General features: G+C 40.7%; 1 protein-coding gene across 14 annotated transcripts in view; it reads right to left on the bottom strand.

Moving 5' to 3' along the window:
* Positions 1–17,371, bottom strand: part of syngap1b (synaptic Ras GTPase activating protein 1b) — a 119,984-nt gene that overhangs the window by 6,015 nt on the left and 96,598 nt on the right. For 10 of the 14 annotated variants that reach the window (XM_067510316.1, XM_067510303.1, XM_067510305.1 and 7 more), the window contains 4 exons: positions 16,089–16,529; positions 15,634–15,807; positions 15,045–15,256; positions 9,562–9,634 (listed from right to left, as the gene is read on the bottom strand). In XM_067510316.1, coding sequence (XP_067366417.1) covers positions 9,562–9,634; positions 15,045–15,256; positions 15,634–15,807; positions 16,089–16,529 — 900 coding nt within the window. Of the gene's footprint in view, positions 1–4,271; positions 4,334–9,561; positions 9,635–10,924; positions 14,066–15,044; positions 15,257–15,633; positions 15,808–16,088; positions 16,530–17,371 lie in introns of those variants that run through there. The other 4 variants (XM_067510307.1, XM_067510308.1, XM_067510304.1 and 1 more) reach the window with 3 other exon arrangements.

The following is a 17,371-nucleotide window of genomic DNA, read 5'->3' as shown; positions in this document are numbered from 1 at the left end:
AAGAAGGGGTGAAGGGGAATTAAAATTCTTGAGGTCAAAGGGGTCCCGATCTTCTTTTGATGAGAAGCAAAGGGGTGTTTGTCATGTGCCAGGCGTAAGGGAAAATCAGCCGGTCAAGTGAATTAAATCACGCTGGAAAATGACTAAATTTGGATTTGAATATGCGTCTGCCTGAGTAGTACTGTAGAAAAACTCTACGAAATATATCTTAATAGCACATCCTGTAGCCTTAGCTTATGACTATAAACATGCAAAAAAGCCACATAGAGCTTAGCATAAAAAAAAAAAAAACCAACCAAAAAAAAAAACAATGATGTTAAAATGCATCCAATGAGCCTGGAACAAAATCCAAATCTCTGTCAAATCCACCAACCAAAATTTCTAAGCCAAACCCATTTGCTTGCATGGGTGTTGAGAATTTTGATCAGTGACTAAGTCAAAGTTTGGTTTTGCCCTCTTCCCTTACCTACGCTTGTGGTGAATAGCAGCAATGCAAATACTATTTTCATCATAAGTATATGTCAGGGCCCGTTTGAAAGCCTTCGCTCCCAGTGTTGTTCACTGACGTCCGTGCATTAGCAGTGGGAAGAGAAAACAATTGGATTATTGTGCCAACTGACAACTATATGAGGACTTTATTTATAATGGTGCTTCATGTATCCAAGAGCTTCTAAAGTTGATTTGCATATAGAAGCCTTTTGAAAAGCGGAATTCACAGTTTTAACATCAGACCTGCGTAGAAACCTCTCGAAATAATTGCACTTGATTTATCATGCCTGGCACATTTACTGTGTGGTGTCTAGACATAATTATAGAGACTCTGTTCCACTGACACTGAAAAAAGGAGTGTGGAGCAGTCTTAAAGAGCTTGTAAGTATCTGCTGTAATTTAAGTCAGGTTAAGTTACTGGAACATACGTATGACATCAAAAAGGACTTTTAACCTTACGAACAAGAAGTATGAGGTGCTGTAACACGAATGAGATAAAAGTGCGGTAGAGGGGAAAGACAGGAAAGAGGAGAGATAGTTTGATCTGCATCCAAATGAATCAAAAGCAAGCAACCACTGGATAAACTGCATCTGATGGATGTGTCCATTGTGAGTGGAAGGTGTTTCCACTTCACTTTAAAAAAAACAAAAAAACAAAACAAAAAGAAGTGAAAAGAATAAAGGAAAAAAAAAAGTTACCCCTTGAAAGCGTGGTGTTAATTTGCAGGCCTTTTCTCTTCTCAATCAGAACCAAAATGAATAAAGCATTTTCTGTTGCTAACTGGTGCTATGAACAGCTACGATATCCACTACAGACAATTACAGGATGCCAGTAACATGACTCCACTAACGCTGGGTTGGTTACTCTCAAACACAACCAACAGTGACATTTAATATCCATGTGTAGATCAATACACATGTCTATTAAACTGAGAAATCAAGCAGCTGAACAAAGAGATGGCAAAATGTTTACTGACATCCTTTTCAAACTTACCAAACTTGCTCCATTCTCTGTGGGTTGTAGTGTCTGATTACTAGGTGCATTCAATGACACCTTGGAGTGAGTGTGTATTTTTTTTTATGCTAATGAAAATTGCAGTACTGGAGACAGAGACACAAAACACTCAGTGGGAATATAAGGTGTATGGTAAATAATGCAGATAGAGTACACACAGGCTCTTACCCATCTCCTCCAATCTCCAATCAAGTCTAAAGCAAAGTGAAATTTTTCTCACCTCCACATTTTAAAATGAAAAAACCTGCTGTTGGTTTAATTACTCTATATTTCAAAATGTAAAATAAATAAATAAATAAATAAATAAATAAATAAGACCCTTTTGATGATAAGCCTAGCAGGTGGAAAAAAAAAAAAACGCCTATATCTGACGCAAATAAAACAAAGGAAGCAGGTTTACACATCATCAGACACACGAGAACGACTGGCCTGTGCCACCATTCAATCGAATAACTGAGGTGCTAGACACATACACAAACACATCAAAATCAGAAACACGGACCCTCGGAAAGACACAGAAAACACACACAACATGTGCACATTGAATCAGTGTTCTCCAGGGAGGGACTGGGTCAGATACGGAGATTTCCCATAATTCCCGTTGTTTGTCTGAAGGTGTGCTGGGAGGGATGAAAACTCGAATGGAAATGTAAGTTCATGTTTGTAGTACAACACACTGGTAGAAAAACATTTTTAAAAGGGTGTATTTCAGCTAAAAAAAATAATAAATCGACAGTAAAAGAAAATTCACATTACATTCCACTGACTTTCAGATTCAGATTTTACCACCAGGAGCGGTGAGCGTCAGAATTTGGGCTCGTTTTTAAGCAATAAACAAGCCAAATTGTCACGTTTCATATTCCTTCTCACAAATCTGGACTGAAGTCTGTGGAGCCATAAGAAATGTGTATTCTCTTTTCAGGTGGATTGTTTTTATCGCTTGCTTGGCAGGAAACAACACTTTTGCATTGAAAATAGTTTAACCAATCATTAAAAAAAAAAAAAAAAAGTTTTTTATTGAGTTATTTCTGACTTCAGGTACAAAGAAACATCAACAAAAGTAGGTGAAGCTTTGTAACAGTAATACTTTACGTTGGTGTTTAGAATAAAATGATGGATGCGCGTGTGTTGCCAAGAATAAATAAAAACACATTTACAGTTGATTTTTTGCAAATGCCAACATCTGAAAACGGTGGAACCTTTTTTTTTTTTCCTCTACATTTCAACAGCTAAGTCAACCTACCACAGAGTTACAGGAAGGTCTCCGTATATGACTTGAAAACCATTTGTGAATAATAATGTTGGCATATGCTGTGTGCTTGTGATTTCCTGGTTATGACTGTGTGTGAACAAGCAATGGTATTTTTATCTGTAGTGGGCTGCAGCAGTCGTACTTCAACAAGACTGAAGAGCTCTGTGCTACTGTAATACTGCTGTATACTTCTGCCAAGGAATGTAATGTGCTCATTTGTCAACATGAACCGAATTCATGCCAAATATTCCAAGTAAACTCGCTATTTGAGATCTGCCACAGAATATTCCTAAAGTTAAAGGTTGCCACCTCCTCCTGCCAAACCTGACAAGGAAAACGTCGATTTTTCTCGCGTGACGGAGGAGAAGGACGTTTACTTAACACAATCCTGCCGCTGCGCATAAACGACACCTTCCTGCCGTTTATTAGACAACAAGAGACTTTAAACTAGCAAACAACTTGGGTGCAATGGTGTCACGACGAATATTTGGCCCCTGTCTGAAAAATGCCTCACGAGAAACTAGCAGACTTTTGTGGGAGTAACGGACTTGGGGCAAGCGGTTTTTCACCTTAAAATGGAAGCACACTCTTGTCTGTAATCAAAGTGTTAACATCAGTTATTTCTTCTGGTCAAAATCACATTCTTAGTATTAGAAGGAAATGTATTGGAAAGTGTCCAGGGTATCTACGATTAACAATTTAAAGATGGGTATTTTTTGGGGTATATTCATTGTGGATATCTGCAAAACAAAACCCTTTTCCCTGATAATGTTAATGCTCTGGTAAGGCTGTGCTATGGACAGCACTCTAAAAATGTGCACCTTTCAACAGTTTGGCATGGTGGACGAGTCTGAATATCTCTGCGTCACAGCGAATTTGAAACAGAATTATTCACCATTGATGCACAAAATCTTTTTTTAACCTTAGGATTTTTTTAGTCTTTATTCTTTTCTGCAGAAATAACTTTTTCCCTGCTTTTTAGCGAGCGCGGTCAACGAGAGACAGAGCCTTTATTTGCCTTCGCTTTATTAAACACAACCTTATTTGCTGTGATAATGCTCTGTGTTGGGAACAAGTAACTGTAAATGGCAGCAAGTATCTTACAACACGACGTTTGTTCACCTACAGGAAATTGTCTCTCTTGTGACTACAGGCCGGCCTGAAGCTGTGTACACTGATATTGCATTACAAGATTTATGAGTACTACACCTCTGATAAAGTCTTCTCGCTGCCAAGTTTTTGCAGGGTGGAATGTTTGAAATGTTTCCTTGTCACTCTTTCTACATGAGGCAGGCCCCTCAGAGCCATCCGTAACCTCTGTCTAAACATTCTGTGACAGGCCTCTTTTTTTCTCAAAGATGAATGGAAATGTACAGTGGGACTGTCAGTGTGTTGGCTTGCAGTGAGTTCACAGGGTGCTGCAAACGGACAGGGACGCACACAGAGAACAGCAGAAGTGGAACAGAGGCAGCAAGTTATGGATGGAGAGTGAGAGTTTGCCGGTTTGTTTATTACCTGGATACTCGGGGTGGGACAGGCGCAAGACGGGGCTGCACTAGGATGGACTGACGCCTCCCCTAAGAGAAATCACCGTATCTCATCAACACAGGAGGAAAGGAGAGGAGAGGAGATGAGAGAGGAGAGGAGGGTTGATAGCAGGAGGCAGGAGGAGGAAGCTGACAGCAAAAAGAGGGGAGGGAGGGCTCGTGTGCGGTGGGCAGGATTCGGGAGGGCGGTGAAAGTTGAGGGAAACAGCCACCCACACAACAATACATACACAGTGCACAACGAAAAGTTTACAGAAACAAGGACATAAATATACAGAAAAATCCTTAACACATGGCAACAACGCACACAAGATAATCGGACAACCCAACAGCCTGAAAGCGTCGAAGCAGCGTGCCATGCTGTGTGTCGTTAGCAGGAACCATGCTCATAGGTCGAGAAAGAAAAGGCGTCGAGTCGTGCACTCCAAACAACAGCTGCTTCTGAAAGTAGCCGATTAAGAAATAATTCAATAGCATTTAGAAAACTGAAACTTTTTTTAATTCCTGGTTTAAAAAAAAAAATCTGTAAAATAGATTGTGGAGAACATGCTTATGTCAAACATGCAATCATCTACCCCATGGAGATGAATATATACACACTTGGAGAACTATTTGCAGCACATCAACTCTATAATATCATCAAAAATCACAGAGCAATTTGTTGTTCAACCACACACACTCCACATAAAAATTAAGGAGACTTCTGGAACTTCTGGGAGTCGTGGAATGGTTGCCGCCACACACTATGCAAGATGATTCCCCGATGCTTTACACCGAAGCGGAGGTAAAACAATCTCGTGACAAAACCCGAATAAAAATCACGGATTGCCAAACACTTTTCTCTGCAACACACACCAGGAAAATGGCTGAAACCCAGTGACAGAGCCGACGAGCCACACTGACAGAGGCTGCTACATCCGGATCTGTTGCAAGCGAATAAAGATTCAAGGTGATTTGCGTTAAACAAGCACTTAGTGCTCACAAAACTGGTGCGTGTGTTACTGAGAGCGGACAGAAGAGTGTTATTTCAACCAGCCTTGCTGGTATAAATGGGGCGGATAAATAAAAGATGTAACTGTCGGTAAACACCACAAACTTCGGCCTCTAAAAAGACATTACAGTTCAGTCTACTATTAACGAAGTGTACCTGATAAACTGGCGGTTAACCAATTAATATGAGCGACACCTAGATAAGTGGAAAAAAAACTGATAAATTAAATTAACAAATCCATTCATTTTGACGGGTTTGAGCTGCTGTGTGTCGCTGTGGCGACACTGTTGATGCCATGATGCTGATTGAAGCTCCCCGGAAAAAAATGAATTAAGAGCACAATGCACAGCGAGCTCAGACCATACATATTGAAAAATTAATTAGACCAACATTAAACATTAATTTGGCGACACAGGTGCAGGATTTAGAAAAAGAAAAAAAACAAAAAAACAAGCTGCAAACAAGAAGACACAACCGAATACGAGACACATTTACATGCGCGTTTCAAAATAATTTTTGCTTCGCTTCTGTTTATTTGGTCGTGGATTCTTGGCCTAAAAAAATAAAGTGCATTGACCTCTCAGGGCCACCGTTTATTAAACAGCCTTTCGCACAGCAGAACCACTTTTGCACCAGTCACTACGTGTATAATGTCTCTTGACAACCGTGACCAGGCAAGAAGAACTACTAAAGACCTTCACAATACTTTTCAAAACCTTCATTTACCCAGATGCTGGAGCATATTCATCAACACATCAGATACCAATGCACCCATGTCTCTAATGGAGAGCAAATGCTTTATTGCATCGTGTCTTTAGTTTGTAGGCACAGAGATGCTCTTGTGGGAAGCTTTATAGCATCTTGCACCTGTAATATGAGTGTTATGAGAGGCCTAATTAAGTGTGTGCTGTTGTTTTGGAAGCTGGTACCAGTGGCCCGAGGAAACAACGGCATTGCGTCTCTCCCCTCTCGCTCCCCATTAACTCACTTTCCCCCCCATCCCCCACCTCCCAGCCGCTGTGTGTGCACCACCTATTAAAGCTGAATGTCATCACATTGGACTGAACAGTTTGCTCAAGTCTGAAGAGCAGTGGCGATGAACATTGTGGCCTCGAGCTAAAACACCCAACTAAACAGTAAATGGCTGATAAAACATCCGCGCAGAAATTCTCACCCAAAAATAACGTCCACTTTAGCTTTGAGCACCATTAGCAACATGTCAATGAAAGGAGCCTTTCAGCGTAAAAGTATTCTCCGGTAACAAATCGTTATGGCGGAAGCACGAACACGTGCACAACACAACCCACCTGAATACACACGTTCAGAAGTTTACTTGCTTGCAATGTTTGTAAGAGTCGTATGCTCCATTTCCAATAGCACAGTGAAGGTGATCTGCAGGCTGCAGGGCACCTTTAGCTCAGTTTGAATGTTAAGCAGGGTGCTGCTCACAGTGTGCTCTTCTGTAATCCTATAAACACTTTAGTCAAGGCAGGCACTTGTTGGTATAAAGCCACACAATTGCTGCGGAAGAATAAAAACACATATACTGGTATAAAATGATTTATAAACTTGTTATCATTTTTGGGGGAGGTTTAAAAAATGGAACATTGCTGTTTTCCATACACACTATAATTAATTCTCAAAGTCTTCTTCTCCACTTCACAGATTAACTATAATTGGTTGCAATATTTCACTCGAATTCAATCACAGATGCGTCGGCCGAGTGTAAAGGCGAGGAGGTCAACGTGGCCTCATTAATACAAAGCACAAGTGCGAAAGGCTTTATGTGAATTGGCATTGAAATAAAGTGGAAGTTGAATGTGAGGAGAAATATGAAGGAAGGGAATCAACCTAAACGAGTCCTATTACTCTTAACTTCCATTGTTTCCTGGTTACAGACCACCCTGAGTACTGAAGCTTAGAATATGGTTTTCATTGATACTATTGATAATTTTGGCAAAACAATAAATTTCCAATGTCATATAATGATTTAATATTTAGGTAAATGCTGTCCTACAGCAACATCCCAAATATTATGTTTGTAATACAGAATTATTGCACATATTTTTTTAAAAACTAACAATTTACTGCATTTTGGAGATATATACATATATACATATATATATGTATATATGCACACACACTTTTTTTTTTGGTTGTATCTATTAATTTTCCTAGAATCTGCACAGTTTGATACTGTCTGATTACCTACTTCTGACCACACTAACCTTATCATTCCACATAGTAAACTTTATTCATCTGGCAACTAATTAGGTTTACAGGAAGACAATATTTGGAATTAATCCCCCCCCTAAAAAAAACATCTGCTTGTTCCTGTTTAATGATAAATATACGGTACATGCAGCCTTGTGCAATTTTCAGGATGAATCACTGTGATATTTGTTGGTATAATGACCATCATTGTGACGCTGTGAAGCACGTGTCAGCTCCGTTTCCTACTGCATGTTTCTTTTTTTATAGCTCGCGTGGCATTAACAACTGAACTGTTATGACAGTTGTGTTGCATTTGTCCTGTAGCAGAAGTAAATGTGGGGAGTAGAGAAAGTACTGTGCTATAAAACCCTCAGCGTCAGATTGTCCTCTCACTCCTCTGAGTCATCACTTAGTCACATCTGATCCCCATATTTTTAGATTCAGCCAAGCTTCCACGTTCGGACAACACCATTATCTATGATGTTCATTGCGAATAAACACCCATAAATCCACTTGGAACTCAGAGAAAAGTGACACATCCTATAGCTCCAGAACTCATCGTGTGTTAATGTTTTTCTCGAGGTTCAGAGTAATTCTGTAACAGGAAGTACTAATAGCAAATTCTGCTTACTTTGCTAAAATGCAAACAAACACACACTCACACACACAAAAAGGTTCCAGAAGCTGGAAGAACAATGTGATTAACTAAATCAATGATAACTATACTTTCTGTTTACATCACTAAACCATCACGGAAACTATGGATGATGGTAACATGACCTCAATGGGGGCGGGGGGAAAATTCACATCTCAGTTTTCCAACTGACCCTGCACTGCACATTGTTGAATGCCTGGATCTGGTGTGTTGTGGTATCTGGTATCTTCCAGCTTTGGATTGACAGAACACATGGTCCAGGTAAGTACATGTACTCAAGCGCTGTACTTATGTGAGCAAAAAGTTTGTCTATGTTCTGCTTCTTAACACTAGAACTCAGCCGAATGTTTAATGCCGTCATTTTAAATCCACGATTTGTATCGACACATTCGGTTTCTCATTACTTAGCAGAGTCACAAGCTTGAAAAGATGCTTAGCAGCATTTAAAGTCATTTCAATTATTCTTAGGTTTACTGGCTGCAAGATAAAAGGGATTTTTGCATTCATGCATAGATAATTGTAATCCAATAATAAATGATATTCAAACAGGCCATTCTGCAGAATTTACTTTACTTTTGGTTGAGTTTTTCTGTACTGGTGTACTGCCGCTGCACGTTTTGCTCGGTAAAAGGCCAGTACCTTGCTGGTGACAGTCATCTAATACATAAAATAAAGGTTATTCCCGTTTGAATATTAAGAATATTAAGAGGAACTGGAGCTGGACAAATGTTGAGTGAGGAAATTAGTGGCTCTCATTACTTCTTACATTCCTTGCATGTTTCCTCAAACACAACGCATAGTATGTATTTATATGTTCACACGCACACACTATATTTACAGCATGAGTCATGCGTGAAGGTGGGCTAGTTCAATATGACAGGAAAAGAAAGGGGGCGGATTGAGGGCATGAAATGAAAAGCACTGAGGAAAGGAAGCTCCTGAAGACATGGCACCACCAAAAGCAAAAACCACGCAGCATACAGGGCAGTGCGATTTGAGGCTCAGGTGTTCAATAACCAGGGTGCAAGTCTGAGCCTGTGGAACAGGTTTAAAGAGGTTTAACCGCAACATGCTTGGCAGAAGATTTGAAACCACAACGTCACAGACCCAGATACGCTCACAAACCCAGCTAGAGTCAGAGACGTCTGAGACAGCTAGAGCTGAGGAATGCAAACAGCCACAATCTCTGATCTTCAAAGCTCCCAGGTATGTTGGCAGACACATGGCAGTCAAACCCAAACACAGGGACTAGTCAGGGACGGGGGCAAGACAGTCAGAGGGACCACATACACACAGCAGACAAAATAATAGCAGCAGGGGTAAAGACAGGTAGAGGGGAAGAAAAGATAGCACGGGCCACCGTACGAACTCGACGAGAGAAGAAGCAGTCTCACAGACCTGATCAGCGAAAATCCTGGTTTTTGGCTCAATTATGGGTCCTCCCCTTAACTCATCCTCCACAGCCATGAGTCTTGGAAGCAGTGAGAGAAAGACAGAGAGAGAGAGAGAGAGAGACAGAGAAAGAAAGGAAGAGGGGGGGAGGGGTGGGGGTGATAGAAAGAGAGGGAGTATTGTGAATCCAAGATGACACTTAAGAAGTTAAGCAGAAGCGCCTTGAACATCTGTATCAACAGCAGCACACAGTGACAACATGCTGGTTACCTGTATCTCAAATCTGAATCCCAATCTTTTAAGCCCATGCAAATGTTGAGCAGCAGTAACTCAAGCCATGCTTTATGAGGCACTGCCAGTTTTCAGTGCTGGGGTCTGTTTTTCTTCTCGCTCCCGTGGGATTCATCAAAGCTTTGTTTGCCCAATTTAAGGTGTTTTCCAAGTGCAAATGAAAGCCAACTGTGGACCGTTATGCTCAGCTATGTGAAGTGAGTGGATCCCCGATCCTCCCCAGGGAATTGCCCATCTTGTGTAACATGGAGCGACCAAGGCACGGGTGGAAAATCCTTTGACTGGTCGTTTCAAAGACTCCGCTCACAGATATGGGCGCGCTCGCTGCTGCAGCTTTCACAAGCCAGCGGACGGTGCAGATTTTCCCAGCTCTCGTGATTATCCAAGTGCCAGGGATATGCTCCAGATAGGATGATTCAAGGATAACTGTCAGGGTTATCTTGCAGTTACACCGCCAACTGGCTAAACTGTGAGTATTGTTATGGTGGTGATAAATGCCAAATGGAAGTTAGTGTGAATAATAAAGAGCTCTTCATTTGATAGGTTTCAGTGCATTGCTTTCACCACTTTCCATCTGTTTTTTTCCTAACAATTTGTTAACATCAAATAGGTTTGCTGGGATACACGTTTGCCCCTAAAGTTGGAATAAAATATCTTTTGCCTCTTCTCGTGAAATCGAAACAATTCTTGATAGTTACACTTTATTGATCAATCCCTTCCAAACATATCGCAGTGAAAATTAAAACGTAATAAACGTGTCTGGACACGAAATGATTCCAACTTTTCGGGCAACGGTGTAGCACAATGCTGCACGAAGGAGTAACTTGGGCGAACGCATGTCAATTTAATTGGGCAAAAGGGACCAAAAAGATCGTGACAGGTGTTTTCTAATCCACTAAGCCAATTCGAGAATTGACAGCAAAGTTTAACTGCCACCATGTTTTTCAGTGCAGAGTAAATACACGACTAAACAACTCATATTGTATCACTCAAGGCCATTTTTCAGCACATTCATATTATTTTATTAAGAGAACACAGACAGGCACATGTTGGTCAATAAAGAATGAAAATCCACAGGTGAAGTTTCAAACAGAAGTGTTTGGATGTTTTATTCCATAAATAATGTACAGTGTTAAGAGTTATTTTACAAAAGAAGAGACTTGGAAAAAGAAAAGAATCAATCATAAGCACAGACAGAAATATCAGCACTGCCCTGAAAAACAATGGAATGTAACATGGGTATACAGCATTAAGATTCTGACATGACTTCAAAAGGCAGACAATGATTCATGTGGGTGATATGTTACAAAAAAGAAAATAAAGAGGAAAAGTTGATGTTTTTTATATCCAGTTGCTCTTCAAGTAGTGTGCTTTTGAGGTCAAGTCGTACATAAAGTCAAAACAATGTGTGTGTCTACCAACATGAGGTCAAAATGTCTGAATATTTGCTACAGAGAAAAAAGGCAAGAGACAAAGGTGTCCAATAGGATGTAAAGGTAATGTAAAGTCAACGGAAAGACAACAGACCTGGATCAACCGCAGCTGCAAATACTTTCTTTTTTGCCAAAAAGTGCAACGTAGTGTACGTGTACGACTGAAAACGTACCTCTGTGCATCTCATTTGTGGCGATGCAGCTGACCCCCCACCAATCCGCTTGAAACGAACTAAGACTTATTTGCAACTACTTGACACAGGTCTGGCCAAAAGTGGAGAAAAAAACAAAACAAAAACCCCTTGGCTGTTGCTACGAGCCATGTCAATCACACACACACACACACACCAAGCCAAAACTCATCATCATCATATGAATTCATTGCAAGATTAAAACATACGTTTTGCCGTAGCACAATCTGTACAGCCTATCGATATTTTGTTGCTACAAAAGAGAGACGGATATACTGACACCAGATATATTATCTATTTCTCTGTTGATGTGGAAACCACCAACGTGGTTGCAACCTTTAAATAATATTTAAATCATACTGTAACTGCATAAGTTAAATGACAGTACTGTCTGACTTTCTCAAACAACTAGTCTGATCACCATGTCACTGGACACCACCAATGACGGACTGCAGGTCAAAATTCATACCAAGGAAATATACAGGAAAACCATACAGATAGAAAAAGAAAATGCTTTGCGATTTCATCAAATAATATCCATTGCAGTCTTTCATTTCAAATGCAAATAAATTCACAAACACCATACAAATAAGCCCAAAAAACAACTTGAGAACTTAAGAACACACTTAAAATATGATGAAATACTGTTGTGAAAAAGTCACGTCATCCATGTCACGTTGTCTCTGTGGCATTTTGCACATTACAGTAATCCAGGTCTTTAACTTCTCTGTTTAGATACTGTGGATGGCACCTGGTAAAAGGTTGTTTTTATGTACACAAACTGCATACAATATACCTCGTCAGGATCCCTCGTGTGCACTTGCCCAACCAGAAGATGTAGACATATTGTATCTATTATTGCGCTTCTCCTGTTAAACTATTGCAAAGTTAAAATAGTTATAATCTCACTCTCCATAGGATTCATATAGATTTAATATATTATTATTATTATGGCTCTTGCATCACAGATTTTAATATGCTATAGATTATCATTAAAAATAGATTATTACTATGACAGCATTTTGTTCCCCCCCCCCCTCCCCTCCTGCAAACTCACCGCATTTCTCCAACCTAAAGCAGTTGTTCGGTTCACAGCAAACAGCTTGGGAAAGATAAATAGTTTCATTCATATTTATAATAACCAAAATACAACCCCCCCTCCCCGAAAAAAAAAAAAAAAAAATCAGAAAGGAGTGCCTGTAGCCAACTAAGTGGATCGATATACTAAAGGAAAAATATAGGAGATGCACGTGCTACAGGTAAAGTGGATTCAGTGTTTCTGTGGATTTAACCTAGCATGACCTAAAACTCAATATGTGGCTTTGGTTTAAATTAGAATGTTGTGAACAAGAAGTGGATCTGGTCTAATGACAGATTTGCTCAAGAGCTTAAAGTAAATTTGTATTTATTTTTTTTATTTTTTATTTTTTTTTAAACAGAACGTTAAGGCTTCTATGAAGAACAAATCTTTGAAACTGGAAACACAATGCTAAGATTTTTAGTTCTGCAAATAGAGAGATTTATTCAAGCGTACACAGGAGCCATGAATTCAGGATCACACCTGCTCCCGTCTGTAGAACCTGAGCTTGCTTTTGCATCGACTTTTTGAAAATTTTAACATAAAAGTCAATTTAGGATGGAAAAAAAAGTGAGGGAAAAGAAAATACAAAAAACATAAGTCTATGGTTACACTTGTCACTGAGTCCAATCATTTTCGGCATCCTCACTATGAATTGCTCATATCTGGATTAATATTCAAATGTGTCCAGAAGATGCATAATTGTTACAATGCATTTTGATGACATGGTCTGGCTCAGTTAATTGTGAGTAAAACTTGGAAGCATCCAGATCTGCTACTGAATTGGTCCTTGTGTGGTCGGATGACTAAAAGTCACACAAGTTACAAGTGTAAGCCTTGGAAACACAACCTTCCTGCACACTATTCGTGCAGCACATACGCTGTATTCCCCTTATACTCCAGGGGAGCACTAATCAGTGGGCGAGTGTTCTGATAAAGTTTCCTCTATCCCGTTATGCTTGAATCTTCACAACGGACAGAGCGATTCAAGTTTCGTCTGGGACTTACTTTCTCTCCTTCAGTTACACCGTAGCATCATATGTATGTAAACAGGAAAGAGGCATCAGTCCCCATTTTCACTTTGTAGAAAGACACGTCAGCAGTCCTTCGGTGAACAGGGTTCACCTTGTTTTAAGGGATGGAAGAGCAAATTCTAAACCATGGTCTTCCATAGTCCCGTGCCCCGAAGGTCCAAAACAAGGCTTTGAGTTGCTTTAAAAAGGTGCAGACAAGTTTGTGAAGGTATCAATTTTTTTTGTCCTCTTGTGCTTTTTTTACTGTGCAACCCTGTGGGAGTGTCAACTGGAAATTAAGCTAAGTGGAATCATCTCAAATGATCCCAAGATCCAGTTAAAAGCAAGAACTGTGTTCACACAAATGGCTGATGATTAGTGCAACAGCACAAGGACATGGGAAGGTGTTTGATGATGCTTTTATATACAAGGTTATGGCGTTAGAGATGCTATCCCATAAAAGGTGAGCAGGACTGTCTCTGTCTTCATTCCATGTCTTCTTTCCTGGAGTGGATTAGAAGTGGCAATATTCTCTGTCACAGATATCCACCCTTCAGTTATAAGATCTAAACATGAAAAAGTGGTGCTCGTTTTCCCCGCAGAGACTTTTAACTGACTATATAAAACTACATTTGAGCAGCATTGATAATGTGCAATCACACTTAAAGTCATCAAGGAATCCTTACAACACAGCAAACATTTTGGCTTTTTGGGCCCGAATACAACAATATCCCACTCGTTTCGCATCGGCTATGAAATTTTGTGGTCGATCAATGAAAGCTAAAAGATTCCGCTCAAATGCTGCACCATGACAGTTTCACACAAGCGCTCGATAAATTAGAACTCAGCCGAGAGAGTTCTCCACTCTCATCCAAATATGATGCTCCTAAAAGCCAAGCGAACAACTTTTCAGGTTATGATAGCAGCTTTTCTATAGCAAGAGCTTAGAGGACAATCGAAAGCTCTCTAAAAACTGTCTAGTTCTACTCAGTTGAACACCACCAGCCACGATGGGAAAGTGCCCTGGACGTTTACCATATCCTTTTTTTATATCGTCTCATTTAATTTGTCCCTCTTTACATGCGTGCAGCCTTCCACATGCGGCTGCTAGCCTTGCTCCTGGGGCTGTAGTTCTTCCTCCCACTAGCGCTACACCCTACTCCTCAGTAGCCTTTGCAAGATGAAAGCTTCGGGTAAATGGAGTCCAATCCAATATGCAACGTAGTTTTGGAAATGAATGCTTCGAGATCAGGTTTCAATCTGGTTAGGTATGCTGACACTCACTCCTCAGAGTAAAATAATTTAACTTAATGATTTCTATCCATCGTCACTTTATCCACGTAAAATGGAACAAAACCCATATACAGTAGTCTATTCACGGACGGTGTCATAATAACCAAAAACAAGGTTGATGGCCTCCCTATAAGACACCACGTGTCTTATCGGTCTTTTGCCCTCCATCCCAACAACAGCCTCCATTTACCTGTTAATTATTCCTTTAATTTGGGAGTCCTTCTCCACTTGCTGTTGCCGTAGCCTCCTCTCACTGTCCTCGAGCCGATTCTGGTACTGCAGGAGGATCTTATTGGTCTGCTGCTCCTGCATTAGGAGCCTCCGCTCATACTCCTCCAGCTTTTTGTGGGACATCACCAGGCGCTCCTTCAGGGAGTTGATTTCCTCCTCATACTCTCGTACCTGAGGCGGAGGTATAGAGAGTGAAAGCAAAATTAGAAGTGTTTATATTGGGGACATATTTACCAGCCTTGATTGCTTCATTGCAGCTACAGTGACTCTTGGGTTTAAATGTGCTTTATGCACTGTAAAGTGCACAAGCTGTAAAGTAGAATCACGCCTCAAAATATTCAGAAATACAGTGGCTGCCTTCCATGAATGCTGAGGTGCAATGACTATATCGAACACTGAAAAGGATTTCAAAACATGTGGCTGATGGCTGTTGTTTCTCACACTGTTTGAGACCTCTGGACTTCTGTGTTGAGACCAGATTCGAGGGCAATGATAGACATAACTCAGCGTTTAAAGCCGACTCTGAAACCTGTGATATGGATACCTACCCTGTCCATGCGGGACTCATCCATGCTCTTTGAGTACTCCTTTAGTTTGAAATCTTCACGGTCAATCCGCGAACTTTCAATGTCAGCTGACAGATGAGGCATGTTGGAGACCCAGGCCACTGTTCGCTCATTGGCTGGGGTCGGGGGATTGAGGGTAGATGGAGACTGGGAGACCTATGAAGAAAGGTCGGCATACTGAATATGAGAACATGAGCTCTTAGGAGGGTGAATTCATACATTTCAGGCAGGGTCTGCCCCTGGTGGGACTCATGCCCTTAATGCTGCAGTGTTACTGTCATTTTCGACTGCTCGCTGACTTACACACACACACAATTAAAAGCCATTCAGATTAGAGTAACTGGTATCTTAAGCATTGCTGAGAAATTGACCAAAAAGCTGAAGAGAAGAACAGAGAAAGAAGAGAAGAATATATATTCAGGGAGTGCAGATATTACCTGTTTGGTCATTGTGGGTTTGAGTAGATGTTGTTGCTGCTGAGACTGTTGCTGTGGTGATTGTTGAGTGCTCTGACTAGTGGTTCCCTGTGGACTCTGACTTTCCTTAACAGAGCTCTGCTGGTGGGGCAGGCCCGGGGCGGTGTTGTCTTTGACGGACAGCTGCCGGGACCCGTGCTGCCTGCCGCCGTAGCCGGATTCCGGCGACTGCAGGAGATTTCCGCTTTGTGGGCGTGTTTTGGCTGGAGCAGCGGGAGCGGCAGCTGCACTGACGGACAGCTGATGGGAGGTCTGGGACTTCATGCGCCGGCTGGGCGGTGGGGCAACAGAACTCTGGCGCACAGGTTGGACTGTGGAGGGGGGTGTGGTGGCCAAAGACGAGTGGGAGGTTCCTGTCTGGGAGGTCATGCCCATCATTTGTTGCTGCTGTTGGAGGTTATCCTTCCCAAAAAAAATAAAATAAATCACAAACACAAGGATTCGTTTTATTTCTTTGAACTTCGTTGGCTTTCAGAATGAACACGCCCTCTATTTAAGAAACACATTGCAATCCAAATTTAGTTTAGCGAGACATCGATGAAAAGGAAAGCTTTTCAACAAAATAACCACCGGGTATGTGCACTTGTATGTATTTGACTGAAGACACTGCATCATCCCTAATGCTTAACTGGAGCAGCGTCATTCAATAGACAGTGGAGGCTGCAGGTCTCACATCAGTCTCAGTGTGGCTTTAGCCTGTGAGCTTTGGCTTGAAGATTTTGCCTACTGCCTACAGGTAAGTAGTCTAATGGTAGGCAGAGCACATGATCCCTGTGCCTTGGCAAGCTAGTCACAAAATGCTAAAGCCACTATGTGGACGCAGTGTCCCAATTTGGTTGTCAAAGCTGCACCTGCAAAATGGTTAATGTTACATTATCTCTTTGAAATAGTTGTCGATTTCAGAATATTTTATTCTGGTGAATGGCTATAACATTACCTTTGATTTCATCTCATTTTACAAATAAAAGTTAATTGACAAAAAAAAAGACACATTTTAAATTTGACCTTAAACGGCAGCAAAAATTTGAATATAAAAGTGCCATTAAACAGTCTGAAGACTCTGATGTAAATGGGCAGAGATACTGACTATTTTGATCGGAATACTACAGTTGCTGAAATGAATCGTTGAGTCAATCAGCAGCAATTTTTATAATCAATTAACTGCTTATCAATATAAGCATTAGGTTCTTTTGTCTGTTTGCTTTCACATAAATATCTTTGGTTTTTGGACTAAATTAAAAAAG

The sequence above is a fragment of the Channa argus genome, chromosome 7, assembly GCF_033026475.1.
Source record: "Channa argus isolate prfri chromosome 7, Channa argus male v1.0, whole genome shotgun sequence".
Lineage (NCBI taxonomy): Eukaryota > Metazoa > Chordata > Actinopteri > Anabantiformes > Channidae > Channa > Channa argus.
This window is presented reverse-complemented; position numbering and strand designations above follow the sequence as displayed.